General features: G+C 36.7%; 2 protein-coding genes and 1 pseudogene across 2 annotated transcripts in view; 2 read left to right on the top strand and 1 right to left on the bottom strand.

Annotated features, from left to right (window-relative positions):
* Positions 1-11,057, top strand: part of LOC107667006 (ubiquitin carboxyl-terminal hydrolase 4-like) — a 17,614-nt gene extending 6,557 nt beyond the window's left edge. The window contains exons 7-22 of the mRNA XM_016458571.1: positions 177-320; positions 524-638; positions 815-988; positions 1,104-1,262; positions 1,485-1,709; positions 1,792-1,875; positions 2,209-2,303; positions 4,947-5,129; positions 5,220-5,446; positions 6,349-6,573; positions 6,724-6,794; positions 7,338-7,453; positions 7,578-7,727; positions 9,992-10,095; positions 10,435-10,523; positions 10,681-11,057. Of these exons, the coding sequence (XP_016314057.1) occupies positions 177-320; positions 524-638; positions 815-988; positions 1,104-1,262; positions 1,485-1,709; positions 1,792-1,875; positions 2,209-2,303; positions 4,947-5,129; positions 5,220-5,446; positions 6,349-6,573; positions 6,724-6,794; positions 7,338-7,453; positions 7,578-7,727; positions 9,992-10,095; positions 10,435-10,523; positions 10,681-10,803 (2,284 nt within the window). The 3' untranslated portion in view covers positions 10,804-11,057. The remainder of the gene's footprint in view (positions 1-176; positions 321-523; positions 639-814; positions 989-1,103; positions 1,263-1,484; positions 1,710-1,791; positions 1,876-2,208; positions 2,304-4,946; positions 5,130-5,219; positions 5,447-6,348; positions 6,574-6,723; positions 6,795-7,337; positions 7,454-7,577; positions 7,728-9,991; positions 10,096-10,434; positions 10,524-10,680) is intronic.
* Positions 11,058-14,270: 3,213 nt separating this feature from the next.
* LOC107666975 (glutathione peroxidase 2-like) lies at positions 14,271-16,268 on the bottom strand (annotated as a pseudogene).
* A 337-nt stretch (positions 16,269-16,605) lies between these two features.
* Positions 16,606-24,757, top strand: LOC107666962 (Fanconi anemia group D2 protein-like; the record flags this gene model as incomplete). Its single annotated transcript, XM_016458520.1, has 26 exons — positions 16,606-16,747; positions 16,952-17,058; positions 17,177-17,311; positions 17,473-17,540; positions 17,645-17,754; positions 17,874-17,931; positions 18,388-18,440; positions 18,539-18,617; positions 18,787-18,911; positions 19,116-19,203; positions 19,768-19,872; positions 20,011-20,111; positions 20,281-20,392; positions 20,510-20,545; positions 20,656-20,802; positions 20,910-21,044; positions 21,163-21,294; positions 21,452-21,559; positions 21,667-21,776; positions 21,881-21,935; positions 22,447-22,566; positions 22,852-22,925; positions 23,081-23,227; positions 23,984-24,084; positions 24,312-24,427; positions 24,689-24,757. Coding segments are annotated over exons 2-26 (2,448 nt in total), but the record flags the coding sequence as incomplete, so codon positions are not given.
* Between the last annotated feature and the right edge of the window lie 3 nt (positions 24,758-24,760).

Below are 24,760 nucleotides of genomic sequence, written 5' to 3'. Positions count from 1 at the left end.
AAATCATATCACCGTTATTGAAAAAAATTATATCGCGATACATATTGATATTGAATTATTGTCCAGCCCTAATCTGGAGGTGTCATTTTCTTTTAAATCCATTACTTTGATTGCCAGTAACCCTTTTTGCAACACTGCTTGGATTTACCCTAACCTAGTCTTTGATTTATGCCTAGGTCCAGTACTTCCACCTCTCGGAATTATACAACCTCCCCAAAACTCGCTTCAAACTCATCTGCCACCATATCCTCCACAATAACAAATGGGGATAGCAATAGCAACTCTGGCTACATGTTGAACAACAGTACTTCTGGTAACAGGTCAGCTTGAGATTAAATCAAAACAGTCCTAAATTACGCCATAGTTAAACTAGTTTTGTTCCTTACTGTGAGAGTTTAAATAGCGAACTAAAACAAGGTTTCAGTTTTCTTGTATTCAGTATTTGGTTGACCAGTTGTGATGGCCATAATTGTGGTGGTAACTCATGGTCAATGTCTTTGCTAACCCACCATACATTTTGCAGACTGGGAGGTTACAACTCCTACAGCTCCTACAGTTACAGAGAATCTACCGCTCAGCCAGGCCTCTGCGGTCTGAGCAACCTGGGCAACACCTGCTTCATGAACTCTGCCCTCCAGGTATTCAAAAATGAATGTTTATTTACACAGTATGTTTTGAAATCTGCCATATTCACTCAATGGTGAAGTGTCAATGGAAGAAGGCCCAGATTGTGTAGTTATGACATCTAGCAGCCAAACCCTGTCTTCTTGATTTAGACTATTTCCTTCTCATTCTAAGTGACTTCTTATTTCAGTGCCTGAGCAACACTCCCCCTCTAACGGAATATTTCTTGGAGGACCGGTACGAAGCTGAGATCAACCGGGAAAATCCATTAGGGATGCGAGGGGAGATTGCAGAGGCCTATGCGGATCTGGTCAAACAGATGTGGCTTAGTCGGAGCAGTTATGTTGCTCCACGCACTTTTAAAGTGAGTGAATCTATAGTTTACAGAGGCTAAAGTTACTGTGGATATCATTGGCCATTTTTAACACAAACCCTTATAATTCAATCTGAATGTTGAAACATATCTTCTCTCTCGTCAGACCCAAGTGGGCCGGTTTGCCCCGCAGTTCTCAGGGTACCAGCAACAAGACTCTCAGGAGCTGCTGGCCTTTCTGCTGGACGGCTTACATGAGGACCTTAACCGTGTTAAGAAGAAGCCTTATCTGGCCCTGAGAGATGCTGAGGGGCGCCCTGATGAGGTAAACCTTACATCATTATGTGTAAACCACAGCATGCTATTTTAGTTGGAAGCAAAATACAGAAGTAGTCAAAACAATAAATTACTAGGAAAAAGCTATTGTTTCTGTTGTGCTAGTGAGTAAGCATTATTCTGAAAACCTCTATAACATTGTAGGCATTTGGACCTTTACTTTTAAACTGAAGAATGTTATTTGACCTACAGTACTCTCATTTGTCTGTAGGTTGTAGCCAAGGAAGCATGGGCGAATCACCGGTTGCGGAACGATTCAATAATTGTGGACATCTTCCATGGCTTGTTCAAATCTACGCTGGTTTGCCCAGAATGCTCCAAAGTTTCTGTTACCTTTGACCCCTTCTGCTACCTCACACTGCCCCTGCCCATGAAAAAGGATCGCACTATGGAGGTGTTCCTGGTCCACACTGACCCACAGTTTAGACCCATGCAAGTAAGAACCGTTTTCCTGAAAACACTCAGTTACATGTTTTAGTTCAGGAGGTTGGCTAAAAGATACTTTTGTTATCTTCCAGTATCGTGTAGTAGTTCCCAAAATGGGTGTAGTGGCAGACCTGTGCAGTGCTTTGGCCAAGCTATCTGGAGTTCCTTCAGAGAATGTAAGACTTGTGGTTCCCAACCTAACACCTCTTTTTCTATTATTAATATTGCTTCAAGAGATGGTACCTTCAAAAATAAAACAATTGTCATCATTTACCCACCCCCATACTGTTATAAGCCCATGTGGCTACCTTGGAATAAAGCATGTAAATTTGACATTTTGTGTTCTATTTCACAAAGAAAGTCATATGAGTTTGTAACAAAATGAGGTTGTTGTAAATGATGGCTATTTTCTTATTTGGCTGAACTGTTCCTTTAATGTCTTCTTCTACAGTATATAACACTGGCATACATTTCTAGCAGACAGTCTGAGATTGTTTTCTGTTTTCTAGATGGTTGTGGCAGATGTTTACAATCACAGATTCCACAAAATCTACAGACAGGATGACGGTCTCAATCACATCATGGAGAAGGATGACATTTTTATGTAAGTAATTTCTTAAATTCTACTTTCATTACTGTTCAAAAGTTTGGGTTCAGTGTGTATATATATATATATTTTTAAAGATGGTTCTTATGATTACCAAGTTACCTTTTTTATTTGATCCAAAATAAAGTAATATTGTTGAAACATTACAAAAATTCCAAATAACTTCTATTTTAGTTTGTTTTAAATGTGATTTGTTCCTTTTGGTGGCAAATTGGAATTTTCTGCGGGCACTACTCCGTTTTTTTTTTTTTTCTGGACTTTTTAATGGTTACATTAAATTTTATTAATCAAAAAGCATGTAATTAAAATCATGAAACTTAAACAATTTAACATCAATTTATTAAAAGTTTAACAAAAATTACATGTTTAGGGCCCTATGGAAGGTTTTGTTTTTTCCAACCTAATGTTTTATTGTTACCAAATTCTGATTTAGCATGTCTAATTATTTGAAAGCATAAAAACAAGTTTCATTTATTCTTACAATAGCCTTATGATTTTTTGCTCAGAAACTATGTGTTGTGTATTTACATTTTTAAGGCATAAAATATTCATTTAATCTATCTTTTAAGTAATGAAAATTAAACAAAATTTTTGGAAAATAAAAGTCATTTAATATTACAATTAAAACATTGAAGAAATATTGCATGATTATTCCTTAAAAATAAGGTTTTAATAATTTTAGTAGTAGTAGTAGCAGCCTATTACGTACATTCTACTGAACAATAGTAATATATTTCTGCCGCAATGCCTTCAAATTAAACCAAACTTTTATTTTAAGGGGTTGCCATGAATACCTTTACGTTTCTGTGTGTATATGATATGAGGATAGTTTTACTCAAATTAAACATTTAAACGCTCATGAAGTGACTCTCAGGGCAGTTCTGGAGATGTTGTTCATGTATTTATGTCCTCATTCAGTGAGAAGACAGACGCTAAAATCACCGCAAGCATCACGCGCGCTTCAGTACAAGTGGTAAACAAAACTGCACCTCTGCGCCATTCATTAACACAGAGACACGAAGAATTCATATTTAAATAGTCGTTTTGCGGCTTAAGATTTACAAATACTAGTGGGAGGGTGCACACGTGTGTGTGTGTGCGCGCACATCGGGGGGGAAGTCCGCTGTGCGTGATACTGCTAGCGCGACCATAACTTAGAATGGAATTGATTTGAATTCAAGTTGAATAAACTTCAACTTTACTGTTCAGTGCACTGATGGTCAGACTCATTTTGGATAATACAATGTATTGTTAAATGCCCTGCCTCCATTACGTATCTCTGTCACGTCATTGTAAGTGTGTATATTATATATAAGTATAAGAGTGATCATTGCAAAAAATTTCTATATGTATATATATGGTCGTGGTCAGAATTATTGGCACCCTTGGTAAATATGATCAAAGAAGGCTGTGAAAATAAATCTGTATTGTTAATCATTTTGATCTTTTATAAAAAAAAATTCACAAATCTAACCTTTCATTAGAGAATAAAATTTAAAATGGGGGGGAAATATCATTGACACAAATGTTTTTCTCTAAGGGTGCTTTCACACCTGTAGATCGATTGCTTTGTTCCGAAACAGGGCCCACAACATTAAAGATCCAGCAGTATATTTCATTGTACACATGGGGTACTTTTTTATCCCTGTGTGCGCCAAACCCATCTTGAGTGTTTGTTGTTAAAAAGCTATTTTTTTTTGTTACATCTGACCATAGAAGCCAGTCCCATTTGAAGTTCCAGTCGTGTCTGACAACAGAATATGCTGGAGATTGTTTTTGGATGAGAGCATTTTATTTTCTTGATTTCTTTTTCTTGAACATCTCATTGTGATGGATGATTAAGGGAATTTGGCCTTTGTTTTCCCTCCTATTTATATTCCTGTGAAACAGAAAGCCATGGCTGGATAATTTCATGTTCATAATCACCCTGGTATGCTCAAAATTGTAAATATGAATGGGAATATACTTCACAGATATTTTACTCATAAGAATTTCTAGGGGTACCAATAATTGTGTCCAACGTGTATTTGAGAAAAACATTTATGTCATAATGATATTTCTCCCCATTTAAAATTCTTATTCTCCAATGAAAGGTTAGATTTATGTGAATTTTTTTAAATAAAAGATCAAAATGATTAACAATGCCGATTTATTTTCACAGCCTTCTTTGATCATATTTACCAAGGGTGCCAATAATTCTGACCACGACTGTATATTCTGTTTATGTATATACTGTATTCTATATATAGTACCAGTCAAATATTTGGACACACAAATGGGAAAGTGTCCAAACTTTTGACTGGTACTGTACTATAATATACAAAAAGAATATCGGCCGATATATCGATAGCGGCCTTTTTTACTCCCTAATATCGGTATCGGCCCCAAAAAGCCCATATCGGTTGGGCTCTAATTATAACATTGTAAATATCTTTACTTTCATTTTTTATCTATTTAATGCCTACTTGTTAATTAAAAGTATTAATTTCTTACTACAACAACAAAAAAAACTTTTACTGACTCCAAACTTCTGAACTGGAGCATATGTTTATTGAATTGTTTTGCAAAATGTAAGTTTTGCCGTTCAGCTAAGTGTGTTTGAGTGAGTGGCCTCTTACTGATTGTGTCTTTGTGGTTTAGTTATGAGGTGTTAGAGGAAGATAGTGATAAGATGAACCTGCCAGTGTACTTCAGAGAGAGGCATGCTAAGCACAGCGGAGGCTCTTCGGGCACGATGCTCTTCGGCCAGCCTCTCCTCATCACCGTCCCACGCCACAACCTTACTGTAGATACCCTTTATGATTGCGTGCTGGAGAGGATCGGGTTGGTGTTGTGCTTTAGTGGTCTATCTCAATTTTACACCAGTTCTGTTACTGCAAACTTGGTTGACCCTTTATCTGTCTTTTGTTTTAGGCGCTATGTTAAACGTTCACAGGGTACCATTACAGACAGTAGAGCATCTGCCTCGGCCACATCCTCTAGTAGCAGCCAATCACCAGAATGCCTCGCTTCAGTGTCCAGTCACAGCACAGGCCTGAGTGGCTGCAGCAGCCCAGTTTCAGATGGAGCTTCCTGCAGCGCTGGATCCAACAGCAGCAACCACTCTGGAACCTGCAATGGCCCCAATGGAGTTTATGATGGTAGGTCACTGACACTTGCATAATACTCCCAAATGCTGCATTCACACCAGAGTATGTGAGCGGAGTGGAGCGGCAACAATTTCCCCTCCGCGCTCCAAGCATTCAATAATCACTCTGCTCTGGGTTCACCCTTTCCCGCTCCACTCCTTGCTCCACTGATCAGAAACACCGCTCCGCCTTCACTCCACAGCTAAATTATTTCACTATGCTTGAAAAATCAAAGTTCTGTTCAGAAATGATATTAAATGAAAAATAAATGCATAATACTAGAAGAATAGTTTTAACATGGTTTATTGGAACTTCAATTAGCCCAAGTCCATATTAAATGACTGCTTAACTCGCTTAGCTTACTTGTCTGTGCAACATCTCTCTACTATGGCAAAGCTGAGGGTAGTTACTTCAGAAACAGAAAGAATATGCTGTAACTTTTCTGTTTTTAAGCTGATAAATCACAGGACAGTGTTGACCAAATTTTCTTCATTCCTGAATGTATGCGCGCGATCTTTACGTTATGTGCGAGCTTGTGTGTTCTGTCTGTGTGCAGCAATGTATCAGCACATTCGTTTCGAGCGGAGATTAACAAATTACAATTTAAAACATGCTTTAACCTTCCGCACTCGTCCATCGCCATTTTAACCTTCATATGTGATCCACATATCTGTCAAGCTAATTAATTATGTTTAATGCGTGAGTTGGCATAATTTGTGCTCGTGACGGAGCGGTAATGGAGCGTTCTCGGAGCGAGAGAAAACCTCAACGCTCCGACTTTCAAAAAATCCGCTCCTAGCTCCAGGCAAAATCACGCCGCTCCGCTCACATACTCTGATTCACACTGTCATCCATTTGTTTTTTTTAACATTCATCAGATACAGATCTGATTTTGTTGTATGCATTTATTTCAGGTGATGAGGAAGCCATGGATCACCAGGAGAGTCCAGAACCAGAGAACAGTAATTCAGACACTGTGGATGGAGAGGAGGATTCAGAACCAGAGAATGGGCCCAATTGCAGCGGTGGAAAATCTTTTACTTCTCGACCGAAACTCTTTTCTTTCAGCATGGTCAACTCCTACGGCACAGCCAACATTAGTTCTCTCCCATTTGATGGCAATCTCCTAAAGCTCACAAGTAACTATTACCTTTTTACATTTGATACTAAAAATTAATCAAATAAATCAGGAGGATTATTAACTGTTGCTGTATTTGTCTGACTTTAACTCTTTAGGGTCACTTGCTCTTATTCTTAAAATAAAAACTGACAGATATTCCTTTCTACAGCTCACTCTACAGTAGCCATTGATTGGGATTCAGACACAAAGAAATTGTGCTACGATGACCAGGAGGCTGAGGTAATGCCCTCTAATCCACTAATTGTGCAAAATTACACTACTGTTCAAACGTTTTTGGGACTGCAAGATTTTTTGTTAGGTTTTTGAAGGATGTCTCTTATGATCACCAAGGCTGCTTTTATTTCATCAAAATACTAGGGCTGGGACAATAAATCGATGCATCACGAATCGAGAAATGATTCTGCATCGATTCTGAGATTTTCCGAAGGCGTTGCGATTCTCTCTTGAAGCAATTCTGAGCTTAGTTTTTAACAGTGGTGATACTTTCTTTTGAGGATACTTTGATGAATAGAAATATAAAAAAAAAAAACTTTTTTTTTTTACTGTCACTTAAATATTTGCAATTTAATTTAAACTGTTTTTAAAAACAATTTTTTAATTTTTAAAAGTCTTGCCTCAATTCCCATGCAGTACTGACATTTTTGGTACAGATACGTGAATTATTATAATGTCTACCATAAACCTTAGTAAAAACTGACTAGTCAACCATCTTTTAGCTACCTGCTAAGTCTCCTCAGACATTAATTTGAAGTCTCTCCCCAGGCCTATGACAAACATGAGAGCATGCTACATGCTCAGAAGAAGAAGACTACAGTAGCTTTAAGAGAATGCATCGAGCTCTTTACTACAATGGAGACCCTGGGAGAACACGACCCCTGGTGAGGAGGATGTTCCGATCATTACACATTGTGACATTTACTGCCCATACTTTCAAGGTCAAATTATTTACTGAAGTATTACCACATTTAGTGAAGTTTTATTGATTGCTGTGCTCCTCTGCAGGTACTGCCCCACGTGTAAGAAACACCAGCAGGCCACAAAGAAGTTTGACCTGTGGTCTCTCCCTCGCATTTTGGTCGTGCATCTGAAGCGCTTCTCTTACAACCGCTGCTGGAGAGACAAGCTCGACACTGTTGTAGACTTTCCAATTAGGTAAATCTGTTGCGGGACTAAAATTTGCAAACTAAATTTGGCTGTAAAAAAATACCCCCGAAAGATCATTTAAAGCTATTATTGTGTTAAATGTTTAGGCTACAACTGCCTAACATAAAGTATGGAACATAAAATAAGATAATTTGAGAAACATCTCAGTATTTGTATTCATGCAATGAAAGCCACTGGTGACCAAAACAGCTTTACCAACAGTCTTCAAAATACCTTCTTGTATGTTGTGAGTAAATGACAGAATTGATTGATTTATTTATTTTTGGTGAACTATCCCTTTTTATTTATGTATTTATTAAATGATATGCTAAAGAAGAAACTAAAACTACCAACAGGTGGCGGTAAATGTCTTTATGAGTCGATTCGTTCAAATGGCTGATTCATTCAGGTTTTCAGTAAACGGTTCACTATGAATGGGCCTTTGAATCATTGGTTCACAAGATTCGTTCAAAACAAGGATTCATTCAGAAATTAAATGCTGCTGTGTTGCTCGGAGACCACAACAGTTCTGCTGTGGCTTTATAGGTAATATTTTCATTGGCAAAATTGAACAAAAACACAATATTGTGTTTAAAATGTAACACATCGGCCTGGCTGGTTCACCATAAAAGAAAAAGTGTCAAATTAAGTGATGTTGACGGCCGACAAAAGGTGGTGCTAATGCAATCTATTTTTGCTTATAATAAACTGAAACTGACGAGAAGGAGAGAGGGCTCGTGATGGCAAGCAAAAAAACGTGAAGATAAAGGCAGTTGGGAGAAGCTAAAAGAAAAAAAAGCGAACGGTTACATCAGGTTACCTTGAAATAACCTCAGGTTACAAGAATATTTTACTTACCCCACTGGCAGATAATTTTACTTGTTTTAAGCAAAATGCGCTTAATTTATTTTTTTCCCCCTGGAAACAAGACTAAATATCTTAAGTCATTTGGCTTATCTAGTAAAAGTATCTTGATTTAAGAATTTCTAGATATTTTGACTAGAAACAAGACAAAAATACTAAGTAAGATAAGCCATTTTTTGCAGTGTAGTTGTGGTGGGCCTATTTGGGAGAAAATCCAGGGCCGTTTTTTACTCCCAGTCCGTCCCTGTTTGGACCTTATACAGTCTATGATTTGCACTCATGTTCTTGACAAAAACAGCACTCGTGTGATATTGATCTTGCTGCTTGTGTGATATCGCTTATCATATGATATAAATGAGACAAAAACTCATACAGGGGCATTTTTGCCCCAATATCTTGAATTTTAGTGCATAACTTCGTTTATGGGGTCGTTGCCCTGTATCATATTTGTCAACAGTCAAGGGTATGAAATATAAGATGAGGTCCAGGTCTGGGGGCGGGGCTAGTGCTTTAACGGCATTAAAATATTTTAATCGCGTTATTTTTTCATAACTAATTATCGCGTTAAACTGACACCCCTAATATAAATATAAATATATATACACACACACACACACACACACATAATTTATTACATTTTTTATTATTCCTATTTTTTTTTAACTAATCTTAAGTCTGTTAATTTTAAATTACATAATATCTTAAAACAGTACTCCAAAAAAACGTGGGACTTGTCCCGAAAAGTGTGTCCTCTTCATATAAAGTGCTTGTATAAATTTCCCACCAGATGGCGCCAAAAAGGTTTTCTCTCCACACAGAATACTTTGTCATTGTCTTAGGCCTCAATGTACACCTAACTTCAGGTGTAACTTTGTATTAATACATCAGATTTTTATTTTCATCAAATTAATTTTAGTTATAGTGTGACATTCATTTATTGCATGCAGAATATTGACACTTCAGATACCAAAAATGCCACATTTCTGGACGACTTTTTTTCTCAACATGTTATTTGCCATTTGCATTTGGCTTTGATCCTATTTGGATTTGGTCAGGGTTACCTTACTGAACAGGAAGCAGGAAAGAGTGCACAAAAGTCAGGTGCAATACGTTTGGTGTCAATTTCTGGGAAGCCGAGTCATGCTTGTCTGGACAGACAATGCCGTCCATTGTTCATTGTGGTAAAAGGAATACACTAACCCAGAACTACTGTCTAGTACTTATGTACTGATGTCTTGATTAAAATAATTTCAAATAAACAATTTGATCAGCCACACTTACTGTTGGTGATTGAACTTTGGTCGTTTTTATGTGTTTTGATGAAATTAACTTTACAAATGAACTGTTAGAAAACTTCTGGAATTCTGGTGACTTCATGTTTGGAAATAAATATAAACTTTCTCACACAGGGACTTGAACATGTCAGAGTTTGTTTGTGACCCCAAAGCTGACCCATACGTCTATGACCTCATTGCTGTTTCCAACCACTATGGAGGAATGGGCGGAGGCCACTGTAAGTCACTCAATTTGCACAACTCCTATATTTTATAATAATGAAATCACCCCTTTACTATTCATATGTTCAGTTATGTATTAACAATCATATTAATACATAACTGGGTCGACTCACAGATTGTGTCAGCAGCCTTTGATTTTCCCTTTATCACCTTCACTTGTTCACCTTTGCAGCCTAGTTGGATATCTCATGTTTGATGGATTACTACAGAAAGTATATCACGGAGTTGATAATTTATGTATTTGTCATTATATTGCTGCCTGGAAATGATAGCTTGGTTTGTTTTTGATTGCCAAAGTTCAGCCGTTAAGCACTACGTTTCATTTCCTCTTGCAGACACGGCATACGGCAAGAACAAGGTGGATGGCAAATGGTATTACTTTGACGACAGCAGTGTGTCGTCTGCAACTGAGGATCAGATTGTGGTGAGGCTACTACGCTTTTCCGTTTTATTATCTTTTGCAGACTCATAAAGCATTCCACAGTGGTTAATGAGTCTCAAAGTCCAATATGGAAACTGGGAATTGGCAGTTGCTAGTTTGTAAACTGACTCAGAATTGTCTTTTTTGTTCTTCTCCACAGACTAAAGCAGCCTATGTGCTATTTTACCAACGCAGAGATGTGGACACGCCGTCCAAATCCACCCCCTCCGCATCACTAGGCGGAGCTCCAGAGACCCCGGATGACCACATGGACACCAACTGAGTTTCTTTTAGTCTTTCAAGGACTGGCACTGAAACAAAAACTACATAAAGATAAAATCATCAATGCATCGACACACATCCCTGGCTACTTCAGTGACTATTAAAGGCTCACAAACAGGCCCTTTGTTTTTAGCTTTATTTTAATTTTTTTTTTCCTTTTTTTTTTATCAAGAGCCAAAAAAGAATATTAATAATAAATAAAGAGAATTTTAGTTTGAAGCGTGATATGAAAGACTTTATTCTTGGACCTTGATGCCTGCTGATCATAGAAGCTAGAAGTATTTCTTTTAGTCTGAAATGAGAACGAGGGTGAAACGGCAATATAACCTCTCTTTGGACGACATGAATGTTAGATGCTCTAGATAAGGAGAGGGGAAATGCCTAGACATAGACTATGTATGCAACATTACGCTCATCTGACATGTTTAAATTATGCCTCTACCCACTTACGTTGGACTCTAGCTATCAGCATCTTGTAACATGTGCCTCGTGTGAAGAATAGACTCTCTGTGTTTAATAACTTAAGCGTGTGGTGATAAGCACAGAGATTCTCTCGGAGAAGCTTGCGCTCTTATATTAAATATTGTCTCCATGTTTCATTTATCCTATCACAAGTCACGCTTTTTGTTAAATATACCATGCCGGAGGGTGAAATATTTCACTTTCAAAGTCGCTCAGCTATAAGGATGCCACAAAATGTCAAGTTTATTATCATGTTGTTTTTTTGGGGGGGCTGCTCTCTAATATATTCACACTAACAGCCTTTTATGCCCAAAAACTGTGAAAAGGGAAGCTTATGAAAATGTGGAACAACGTAAGTCACGGTCGTGCCCGAGCATTTTTATTTTATTTTTTTCCAGATATGATGGTTGTGCTATGTAATAGTCAATTTTCATTTCTTTTTGGTGGATTTTTCTCCTGTCTAAATGGCTTCGGTCCAAAGGAATATCGAATGTGGTGCTAATTTTATGACACTTGAACAGGTACAGGTACACGACAAAGAGGAACACAAACAATGGCTGTTGTTCTAATTAAGAACAACCTTATTGATTAAAAGAATAGCTTTTATCATTACCTGTAGATGTACATTGGCACATCTGCCATGTGATTAGTTGTGGCATTATGTGTCAAATGGCTTTAGCAACAATTCAAAGCTCAAATGACACGTGCTTCTTACTGCTAAGAACATAATACACAAATCATATTCTTTTTTTGTGTGGCAAAATAGCATGCTATTTTTGAATCTGCAAAACTAGATGGTTGTTCCTGGTGTTTACCTCTCTATGGTATTGGCAGTCACTGACTGGTAAATCCACTCTTGTTATTTATGAATCCAGATGTAAAATTTAAGACAAACTGATCATTGACTCAAGCTGTCCCCCTGCAGCTCCTTCATTAGTAAAACATCCATTTAAACATTTTTTGTTTTTGTAATTTCATAGACCTTTCTTGCATAGATGTACATAATCATAATCTGGGGCACAGTACATGGCTGCTTTGTGTTGTTCTATTTATCATGCCAACATGTGCAACACCAGATTTTGATTAAAGCCTATTTGAATTGAAAATATAATAAAATGCGGAAGCCTGATTATAGGTAGTGGCTTTGTTTTGTTTTTTTCCTTATATAACATTAAGTAAATCAATTTGCATCAGATGATTTATGAATCTGTCATAATCTTCAGGATCAGTTAAATGATTCCACGTAGCTACCCATTATTTGTTATTGCTATTTTATATTATTTGCAGTTGCACTAGCAATACCAAGGTAATGTGTTTGATTCCAACAGAATGCAAAAACTGATAGAAATGTATAAGCCTTGAATGCAATGCAAGTCACTTTGCATAAAAGCATCTGCTAAATACATAAACGTAAATATAAAATGTAAAATTATTGGCTGGAAAGACTTGCATAACTAGTTCAACTGGTTTGAGAGTACATGGTGAAATCTGCATTGGTTTTGGCTGTTGTAAACGGAAATGGATGTATGAATGTTTGCAACATTTTTTTAATGATGTGTGCATTTAGATATTTTTGTTGTGTATCGAATGATGTCAAGCAATCTTATTCTCGCCAACCCTGCATTTATTTGATAAACCGTAAACAATAATATTGTGAAATATTACAATTAAAAAAACTCTTTATATTTCTATATATTTATTCCTATAGTATTTGTGTGTTTAATATGTAATTTATTCTTGTTATTTCTAAGTTGATTTTTCAGCAGCCAGTAATCTGGGCCCGTATTCACAAAATATCTTTTGGCTAAAAGTAACTCATAACTCGCTGATTTAGGAGAAAATATAAAAAATAATGGGCATTTCAGTCCTAAATTTAGGACTCCTAATTTTTTGCTCAAAGTATTTCACAAAGTGTTTTTGCACTAAAACTAGCTCCTAAATCTGTGAAACATTAGGAGTAGTGAAGAGGACTCCCAAGTCACTAAGACCAAGCCACAAACTATCCTAAAATGGCTGTTGCTGGCAATCTGCCTCAGAACATAAACATTTTAGAAATATTTGCCGATAATGAGCTTTTATAAAGGTATCACCTTTGGTTTTGGAGATGATCCCAACTCCAGATTTTCCTTTGATTGTATTCTTGTTTTCATTAACTAGCTGGGCAAAAGTAACAACTGTGCTTGTGTCCAGTTTGGTTTTCTTTTATGTTTGCATGTCTTACTATCAGCCATGATTATTCTACTTTGTTCATTAAAAGGCTGTTTATATGCATATTCGCCTATTATGAGAAGCATACATGTAAGAGGCTGACAATTAGCTGAACAGATACTGAATTAGTGACATTTGCCTGCATTTTAAAATCTTTATTTGAATGTGGCAACATAATATTGCACTCTACAATATTTCTATGAATAAATCTCTGACAGAGACCCCTCCCCCTATCAGCCAATGTTTGCAAAGTTAGTAAACATGCTGACATCATCCATAGCAACAAGGTCAACCCCGCCCTTGCTCTTAGCTTAAGACTTCTCTCTATTCTTCAGAAAAGTTTGTCTCAGCAGCTTTGTGAATAGGTTTTAAGAGAAAACTCTTAGTTAAAAACTTTTACTGCTATTTAGGAGAACTCTTAGTGGTAAGATATAATGTTTTGTGAATACGGGCCCTGGTCTTTAGTGCCACATGATCCTTCATGATCATAATTTTGATATGCTGATTTGGTGGTCAGTTATTATATTTTATTTTTTCAAAATGAATGTTTTTTTTTTTTGTTTTTTTTTTGAAGGTAAGTGCAACTGCATGCAAATATGTTTGGCTTAGTAAGTGCAGTGGGAAATTCTACTCCCGCCTCACACCCCCACACTAGAGATAAGTTTCCACTGGAACTCATTAATACAGAATGAATCTCTTCAAAGCACCTGATGATCAGTACCGTTTTACACAACAGACAAAACCCTAAAGCTCTGTGTTTTTGTCCTGCCACATTAACTGACGCTGAAATAAAAAAGGCAATCTTTAGTCTTGAGTAGAAAACACATTTATTGGTCCAAATTGCATGTTGTGCCATACAAGAGCTAAATGAAACTGTTCAGTTAGGACGTTTGCACGGCATCAGATGCTCCCCACAGACAAAGTATGTTTACAGGAGCACCTTCATGAAGTAAAAGTCCAAACACAGCAACATCATGCACATGAGAGCACAACCTGTCATGAACACCTATTGGAGACCCATATAGGTCAAGGAAGGTATGAAATGCAGAAGCTGGGATATTGATTTATTTTGACACCCTTTTGACCACAAAACCATTTTAGTTGGCTATGCTGAGAAGTTTCTTGATGTCTCCCTCGATGTTGCTGGTCAGGTATCTCCTGCTGTAGCGTTTGAATGGCACTCCATCAGATCCAATGAGAAACTTCTCGAAATTCCAAGTGATGTCGTTTCTGCACACGGGACTCCACACGATAAATTTGGGGTCATTCATGAAGGGCATTGGCTCATCGCTCGGGAATGGAAGTTTCTCCTTAAGGAAGACGAAGAGAGGGTGAGCGGTTTTCCCGTTCACGTCGACCTTCTCCAAGAGCTGGAATTTAGGTTCAAAGCCATTGCCAGGACGGACATACTTTAAGGACGGAAGGATCTCTTCATTTGTACAGTTTTCCTAAAACAGCAAAGCAAAAGATAGATAGATAGATAGATAGATAACTTTGATTATTATGTCTTTACTAAACAATATCTAATTAGGTAGTGAAGTATGAGAGGCCCTCCTAAATTGAGAATATAGTCAAGGGTTGAGTATAGTCATGGCTCATTATTACATTTATTTATTAGAAGAAAAAAAATATACAATAACCATATTAGAGAATCTTTTTAAAACAAAATTACTACTAAGCCAAAGGAAAATAATTTCAAAAGAGTATTGCTTAATACGCACATATGTGGTCACTTTTTTATATGTGATTACTTAATTTGACTTGATTTGGTAAATTTTATAAACATAGAAGCAAATTTTATTGAGTGTTGCTTTGGTTGTTAAGTCTCTTACATATACTGTATTAACAATGTATTAATAAGAAATCTTTTATTTAGTTATTCAGTAAATTTGGTACATTTTATATGCATAAAAGCACATTTGATACAACTGAGTTTTGCTTTGGTTATTGAGTCTTTTACATGTACTTTTTATTTCAATAATAAATCTAAATCTATAATTTAATTAAATATAGCTACATTTATTTAGTTAGTTATTTATAAAAATAAAAGTATTAGTATTAATAATTATATTTATCATATCTTAAACTGCACCCACATATTTATCTATCTACTACAGCTGTTTCTTTATTGTTCTTCAATTTAAAAAGATGGCTATGGGATCAACATTCAAAACACATTTTATAATACTTCATAATATATACTATAATTTATTATATCAGTAATTCATATCCAAATATATCTATATATTTAATTATGTAAACTAACATTTCTTGATATGTCTATTGTATTGTAAAGCAACTAATCATCTTGTAAGTATTACATAATTTACAAATGTTGATTAATGACTTAAAAATAAGTGTTACGGTCAAGACATTTAGGCTGCCTTTATTGTATACAGATGAACCATCATACATAAAAACAGGTGTAAGACAGCAGGTGGTGACAGAAGGAGTGCGCCACAGGCACCTACCTGTTCGACAGTGAAGAGCTATTGAATCAAACAAGGAGTTTACTGTAAATCATCTTACCTGATAGCCGAACTGATTGCAGGGAACTCCCAGAATCACAAGCCCTTTATCTGAGAAGCGGTCGTGGAGCTCGTTCATCTGGGTGTAATCCCTGGAGGTCGTTCCTCAAAGAGAAGCGACATTCTCGATCAGGACCACCTTTCCCTGTAGAGAAGAAAACTTGAGCTCCTCTCCAGTGAGGGTTTTGGCTGTGATGTCGTAAAACGATTTTATTCCAGCCATGTTTAGACCCACACAGTTGTCTCGCTGATCACTAATACAGAATCTAGGAAAGTGACACTTGTATAAAACTGATAAACGTGGGCGGTGTGTTATGCAGCGACCAATCATGGCAAGACACTCCACGCCTACTTGTAATACACGCCCATATAATATTAGGGAGTGTTATCAAAGTGTTCTGTTCACTGCTTAATGGTTGAGAAAGTTTATCTTCTTATCTGTGAATCTGATGACGTGTTTTGTGATGTCTTTCGCATTTTACACTTATAAAGACAGATACAGTTAATAGACAAAACATACAGGAACGTCCCATAATAATTTGTATATCAAAACAGAATTGAGAATTTTACCACGATCCCTAGATTTGACGGAACACTGGCGCGGGAAGCTTTGTGTGACAGACTGATGTTTTAGCCTGTTGAAGGAAGCATACATTTTATGCTCACGTCTAAACTTAACCAGCATTTATTAGTATCACATCAAAATTACAAACGTTTAAGATCAGCATCGCGGGGAGTAACGTTAAGGTAAACACTTCTGACCCCATTTTGTCTCAACTACGGTAATTTCGTCGAGTTAGTCGAATATGTAATTTAGCTCTTGCCAGCGTGAACTGATTGTTTACCATCTTCATAGATTGGATTCTGGGATTGTTTGAACCAGGATTGTCATTATTGAACTGTCAGTTGTGTACAGTTTTCTGAAATAGCTGCTTGTTGTAACCCCAACAGGTCATATCCGTTATTTATCATTTCCATCTGATCTGAGTTAAAGATGATGCGTAAAAAGAAGCGCTCATCCATCACAGTCGATGACGATTCCACACTTGACGTTCCTAGTAAGTCCCTGATGACGTCACGTCTAAAATAAATCTGGGATGGCTAAAATCTTTGTACATTAAGTGAAATGAAAAATATTTATTTTTGGACTTTATTAATGTCTCTCCATTCGCACAGAATCAAAAAAGACCAAGAGCAGTGGACGACCAACAAAGTCTTCATTACAGGACTCATACCCGGACTCAGTTTTTGTTCAGTTTCTGAAGGAATCTGGTGTCACTTTGACAGCTGGCAGTACAGCTAATGAAATTGGTAAGATAATGAATGAGAAAGTATTTATTGTATACAATAAAAGTGAAATCACAATGCATACATGCATGTTCATATCAACTAACACATTATTTATACACATATAACTAACACATTTTTTGAATGAATTATTAATGAATTATTATTATTTATTTTTTTTACAGCTGTAGACCAAGTAATATTTCAAAAGCGGCTCCAGCAGCATCTAAGAAAGCATCCCAGATTCCCCAATGTGAGAAACAGCTCATCATTATACTACTTTGTTTTGTTTTTTTTTTAATTTCAACGAAAAAGCTTACTTTACATATATTTACATTGTGAAATGGCTGTTTATAGATAATTCAGGAGTTTATATCTGCACTGGAAACATACATTGAAGACCCAGAGAGATTCAGAAACTGCCTGCTGCCTTGCGTGCCATCATCCACTTCACAGCAGGATACCAAGTAATGCACCGATTCTTGTTTTTCCATCTGAAACATTAAAAGAATTCATTGAAATGTTTTATGCAATTGTTTTGTTACTCAAATTTTCTAATTGTTACTTATTTTCCCTCTAATATCAGTTCTGGCTCCTATCAGGAAAGTCTTGTACGCCTGTTGCTTGGAATAGAGATGCTACAGGTATCTGCTCAATTTACATCTTAAAATACAAAGCAAGAGAAAATTATTTGACTTTTCCTACATTTAGACTGGTCTGGATATATAATTTTTCATTTGTTATTGTTATTTTATTATATATTAATTATATATTATATATATTTTATATTATTTTTAGATATTGTTTTTATATATTGTTCTTTATTATATATTTTACTATTGTTATATTTTTATTTTATGTTATTTTTTAAATCCTTATCCATTATCCAATGATTAGATGGAAAAAGTCATGAAAATTAATTGGTCCAAAAAAAAAAAAAGTAGGATACTTTTTGTTTTTTAATGTAGCCTTTTTACATGTTCTGTTGAAATAATTAACTACAGCTATTAATAACATTTATTTTATTCAAAATATTTTGGGGAATATTTTTGGGGGAATATAAGTAATATATATATATATTTTCCTTTTCCTGCATTTAGACCCAGGTCATAAACACTTTGTTCGAAAAGCTTCCAGAATTCATGTTTGAGGGGTAAATGTCTTTTTGATGACTTTTTATATACACACTTTAATTACAGACACAGTCCTGTAACATTCCCTTATCACTGATGGCAATGTGCTCTGTTACAGTGTGAGCGAGGATGGCCTCAATGTTCCCCGTCTCATAATAAACCAGTTGAAGTGGCTGGACCGAATTGTAGATGGCAAGGTACACAGTCCACTGATACTGTCTGTGTGAGAATCCTACATGATGGAAATGTCCCAGTGAACATCAAAATTGCCAAGAGTTCCTTTGTAGCAGACAAATGTTTGTCAAAGCCAAATTATGGCACTGCTGTGACCAATGTCTGACTGATATAACTGCTGTGTATGTGTAGGATTTGAGCAGTAAGCTGATGCAGATGGTGTCTGTGGCTCCGGTGGAGATCCAGCGGGACATTATTACCAGCCTGCCTGAAATCCTGGAGGATTCCCAGCATGGAGATATGGCCAAAGAGCTAAAGTACGTCAGCAGTAGCTGAGCCTGTTATTTTCTGTGCCATTTCCCAATGCATAGAATTAAAGTTGTGTTGTTTTGACCTATGTTTGGTTTAGTAATTATGGCTGGCTGTGATGGTAATGTTGAGTTCGACTATAATGTAGGTGCTTATTATCATCGTGTATATTGTTTAAGTGAGTCTGTGTTCGTGTCTTCTCCCTTGTGCAGTGGTTTACTTCAGCAAAACACTCAACTCCCTGTGCCTATATTGGATGCTTTATCCAGTTTGAATCTGAGCTCTGCGTTACTGTCAGAGGTACTTCTAAACATGCAGATCTTCTGCATCTTCCCTAAAACGTATTGGTCGCAGTGTTATTGCTTTAAATAATTCTTTAAAGAAGAAAGGTTAGGTTTTATGTTTAATGTTTTTGAAAGAAGTATGTCATGCTGCATTTATTTAATCAAAAATAGAGTAAAACAGGAATATTTTTAAATATTATTGCAATTTAAAATAACATTCATGTTTTATAATGTAATTTATTCCTGTGGTGGCAAAGCTGAGTTTTCAGCAGCCATTTCTCCAGTCTTCATTGTCACATAATCCTCCAAATATTATTTTAATATACTGATTTAGTGCTCAAGAAACATTTCCTATTATCATCAATGTTGAAAAGAGTTTCTTAATATTAACTGATAATTTTTTGAGGATTGTTTGATGAATAGAAAGTTTAAAAGTATTTAAGTTAAATATTAAAAAATATGTACAGTATGTTTATGTAAAAGTCACTTTTTATCCTTTTAAAGCATCTTTGCTGAATAAAAAGATTAATTTATTTTGCCTTTTAGACTGTAATGTATACTGTGTCTTTCTCTCTATCAGGTGCGCGAGGTAGTAATGGGAACTCTCTCTGCTGTGCAGTTAGAGGATCTTCCTGTTGTAGTCAAGTTCATCTTACACTCCATCTCTGCATCTGATGCTAATGAGGTTAGGCCTCTAAACTGACCTTTGTTTATGACCTTTTGTTTATGTTTTGTTCATAAAAATGTATTTTCTCTGGTAGACAATTTGAAATCAATTTCCTGTAGAGTTGTAGTTATGCTCATGTCCTTTCATGCTCCTCAGGTGGTGTGTGACCTGCGTAAAAAGCTGGAGTTGGAGCAGTGTGTTTTGCCAGCAGTGTTGCAGGCTTCCCAGAGTCGTATGAAAAGCAAAGCCATGTCAGGGTGAGACTTTTTCCTGCTTTCTCTTGAATAAAATTCTATCTTCATTTACTTACTCTCATCTGTCCCTCCCAAACCCATATGACTGCTTTATTCCCTGGATGACAAATAAGAAGTTGTAAATATGTCTGGTTCTGCTTGTCTTGTTCTTGATTTTAATGTCACTACTCAGGTCCTCCAGGGTCCCATCATGCAACAATGGTCAGGACAGTGTGGCTTTGGTTTTGGAGGTCATTAAGTCAGCTATCCGATTTCAGAAGACCATCTCAGAGGCTTGGCTAAAAGTGAGTTCATATAATCTTGATGGCTTTTTTTGTTTTTCTTTCTGCCTTCAAGCACTAGGTACAATATTTCCATGCAACTGAAGTTATTTAATTACTGTTCGAATTTTTGAATTTCAGGCAATAGAGAATGTTGATGAGTCAGACGACCATAAGGTTTGATTGACTTCTATCAAGATGTTTTTATGCGATTCCCATTAGATTGACACATTTCATACCTGAACAGCCAACATGCAAGAATTAACATAACTTGTTGTGTCTCTCAGGTGGTTGACCTGTTGGTGCTGTTCATCCTTCACTCCACTAATGCAAACCACAGCCGGCGTGGGGCGGAGAGAGTGCTCAAAGTCAAAGTTCGCAAGGGTCTGATTCAGGAAAACCTCTTGCAGAAGACCTTTAAGGGTCATGCTCAGGTCTGCTTTCATTCACATGCTTATGACCAAGAAACAGCCCTATTTATGCTACATGAAGTGTTGGCTTCCCTTGTACATATCGAGGATGGTGTAAATGTTTCATACAGGTTATGCGGGGTTATTTCCCATCAATTCTGGCTCTAGCTCAGGGACTCTTGCGTTCTCCAGACTGCTTTGTGGTGCCTTTCGGAGGTCACATGTACAAACAGGCCTTCACTGCCTTTGACTCCTACTGTCAGCAGGTAAGAAAAGAAATACCTCTTAATACCAGTTCACAACAAACACACTGTAGATTTATGGGCCCTAACATTAATTTAAAGACCTGCACTGATGTCCAGTACATATGTGTTTGTTATGTAGGAGGTGGTGGGCTCTCTGGTCACACACGCATGCAGTGGTGTGAGTGGTGAAGTGGATGTGGCTCTTGAGCTGCTCTGTGAGCTGGTATCTCAGAAGCCTGCAGAAATGAGCCAGTTCACTGTTTTTGTTAAGGTACACACCTGCCTATATAGGGAAGGAAATTGGTTTTCCGAGTCAGTTCTTTTCATTAAGTCAGATTGACTCGAATCAAAATTGTTTTATTTTGTCTTTTCAAGTACATAATGATATTTAACCAGTTTGCTGGTGTGAATTGTGGGTATTCTGGCAGGGTATTCTGGACTACATGGACAACCTGACCTCACAGCAGATCAGACGACTCTTCCACCTGCTCAGCTGCCTGGCATTTGGACAGGAGCAGCACGGAGGACACATCCAGGTGAGAAACACACTGCACCTTAAAGGTATAGTTGTCATTTTTTCAATTAATGGGATAGCTGATCCAAAATTGAAAATTCTGTCAAATCTCTGTATGTCCTTCACCAGGATGACATGCACATCGTCATCCGTAAGCAGCTGTCTAGCACGGTGCCCAAGTACAAACGTATTGGTATTATTGGTGCAGTCATGATGGTGGGCAGTATGGGGGCCTGCAGGTACTCTCTTTGCTGGTGCATTGCAGTGTTTTCACTTATACATCTTGTGTATAAGCTTGTGATCTTTGGTCTTTACTGTTTTTGGTCTTGTGTTGTTTATGTAGAAATAAACCTGATGGCTCTCAGGGTGGCACACTGCCCAAAGAGACACACAGACAGGTGAGTGAAATGATCTGACGGTTTGAGTGTACACAGTACCCTTCAAAAATTTGGGGTCTGTAAGATTTTTGAAAGAAGTCTCTTATGCTCACCAAGGCTGCAGTTATTTGATAAAAAATACAGTAAAAAGCAGCAATATATTTCAATTTAAGAGGACTGTTTTTAATGTTTTAAATTGTAATTTCTACCGGTGATGCAAAGCCAAATTTTCAGTAGCCATTCCTCCAGTCTTCAGTGTCACATGATTCATCAGAAATCATTCTAATATGCTGATTTGATGCTCAAGATCTTTTATTATTATCAATGTTGAAAACAGTTGTGTTGCTTAATATTTTTTGGAAACTATAATACGCTTTCTGGATTCTTAGATGAATAGAATAGAATAAAACAATGCCATTTATTTGAAATGAAAAGTTTTGGAACATTATAAATGTGTTGCCTACTTTCACTCCTTACTTGTTGTCGCTGACCCATGTACCACATAAGGTTTTGAGTGTTGCTGTGTCTGTAGGTGATGGCTCTGTTGGAGCTGGTACGCTCATGCAGTGAGAGTTCCCCTGAAGCTGCCGCTCTCTATTACGATGAGCTGGCCAACCTGCTGCAGACCTGCAAACTGGACCCTCTAGTTCAGGTGTGTGTGGGTTATTGACTGTAAATAGCCCCTTAAAACAGCCTTCATGTCCTCATCTTAGATTTTTAAGAAATTAGATTTTTAAAATTCTGTCTCCAAATGAGTTTGAAATGACATGATGTGAGTGAGTAAATGCTAACAGAATTGTATTTTAATGGGTGAACTGTCTCTTTAATTGAGTTATAGACAAAAAGCAATACATTTCAGATGGATCTCTACATGACTAAAAGGACTGTGTATTATATTAGTTTATTAAACTCTCTATTATGGCTATATCATTCTTAGGCATGGATCGGGAAGAGTGTGCTAGAGGATTTTCAGGAAGACTTTATTGTAGACCTTGGACCAGATTTATCAGGGTGAGTGACGCATTCAGAGCTCATAAAGAGTAGTATAATCTTTACGACCTGCTTTTTTGTTGTCAAATCAAAGCAATTGGCTGTTTCATTTATTTGTTAAATTCCAGCGTTTTTATGTCGGCTTTCTCATGACCCCTCTTGTGTGTCTCTCTCAGCCCGTTTGTGTTTCCTGCCTCTGTGATGCATAATTTGGACGAGGATGAGAGTCAAGGGGGAATCGCCATCAATCTACTGCCACTTATGACTCAAGACCAGCAGCTCAAAACAGACACAACCCAACCAGCTGGAGTCAAGAAAGAGAGGTCATTACTGAATACTCCATGCTGAACTCATTTTAACGCTTCTGTTACTGTAGGCTGTAAAACAAGATGCTTTTTATGTACCATAAATGATGCTCCTTGATATAGAGCAAGGTTTCCCAAACTGGGATCTGCAGGGGGTTTGTGAGTTGATGAAAAGCTAATAAGAAATTAAATAATAAGAACGTTGCATGTAAATAAGTAACATGTAAAATAGAAACAGTTTGACTATCAATTACTTTGTTTACTTGCATGTCATTTGACTATTAACCAAAATACAACTTGTGAACGTGCAAATGTTTTAAAATATTCTATAAATGACTGATATAATAAGGGGGTACTACAAGCAAATGTTTTAGGTCAGAGGGGTTCAGCTGACAAAAATATTTGGGAATTCCCGATATAGATGATTGCAATGGACTAATATGGGTTTTAGTAGCCGATACTGATATTTTAATATACAATATATAGCTTCATCATATGTGATGTATGCAAAATTGCTGAAATTATATGAACAATTATTTTATGCAATATTTCCTGAAAATTCACCTATAATATAATAAAATATGCACTTCACAGTTCGGACTTTAATTATTTGGCCAAGCAGGCACTGTTATTTGTTGATGCCAGTAATCAGTACAGTATATCAACCTGTGATCTGCCTTTTTATTTATTTTATCAAGGACATTGTTAAAATAGTATTGTCAGTAGTTGAATCCCTGCAATGTTACAATCAGAATGATTCTTTTATTCTCACAGGCGCGCGTCTCCTTTGTGTCTGTCCTCATTTTTCCGCCTGCTGAGGTTGTGTGAGGAGGTGCAGCACCAGGGTGATCTGGAGGAGATTGATGCTCTGCTAGGTCAGATAATGTACACCTGTAGCTTTTTTTTATCATAATTTTGTTCTGGACTGTGTTCACTGTGAAAAAGAAAATTCAATAGATACCTCTGTTTTAATTAATGCATTATGATTGTGTATAAACTGTAAGATTATTTATCACAAGATTAAGATTATCACAAGAGGCATCAGAGGTATTTAAGGTAAAAAAAAAAAAAAACATGTTTGGAAAATTTTGTGCTGTTATAGGCTGTCCTTTGATTCTGACTGATATGGAGGTGGTGGAGAAGGTGGAGAGTCTGTCTAAGGCTGAGAGAGAGTTCCTCTGTTCTCTGCTCTTTTACACCATCAACTGGTTCAGAGAGGTTAGTACATCTCTTTAGTATAGCATAGTACTAAATTCAGAATGACTTTACAATCATCACTGATCAATTCAAGTTCTGATATGACTATTTGGCCTTTTTAAAGTATTCACTTTAATTGTAAATTTAATAGTTCATCCAAAAATGAGAAGTCTGTGTTCAGTTTATTATTTGGAACTACAGATTGGAATTGTGTTTTTGATGTTATATAATAATTAATATATTCTAATATGTATAGTATGCATTTCTGTTTTATGAATGTAGACGGTGAATGCTTTTTGCAAGCAGAATGATCCTGAGATGAAAATGAAGGTTGTAACTCGTATTCAGAATATC

This window comes from Sinocyclocheilus anshuiensis, unplaced genomic scaffold (assembly GCF_001515605.1).
Source record: "Sinocyclocheilus anshuiensis isolate Anshui unplaced genomic scaffold, SAMN03320099.WGS_v1.1 scaffold615, whole genome shotgun sequence".
NCBI classification, from domain to species: domain Eukaryota; kingdom Metazoa; phylum Chordata; class Actinopteri; order Cypriniformes; family Cyprinidae; genus Sinocyclocheilus; species Sinocyclocheilus anshuiensis.
This window is presented reverse-complemented; position numbering and strand designations above follow the sequence as displayed.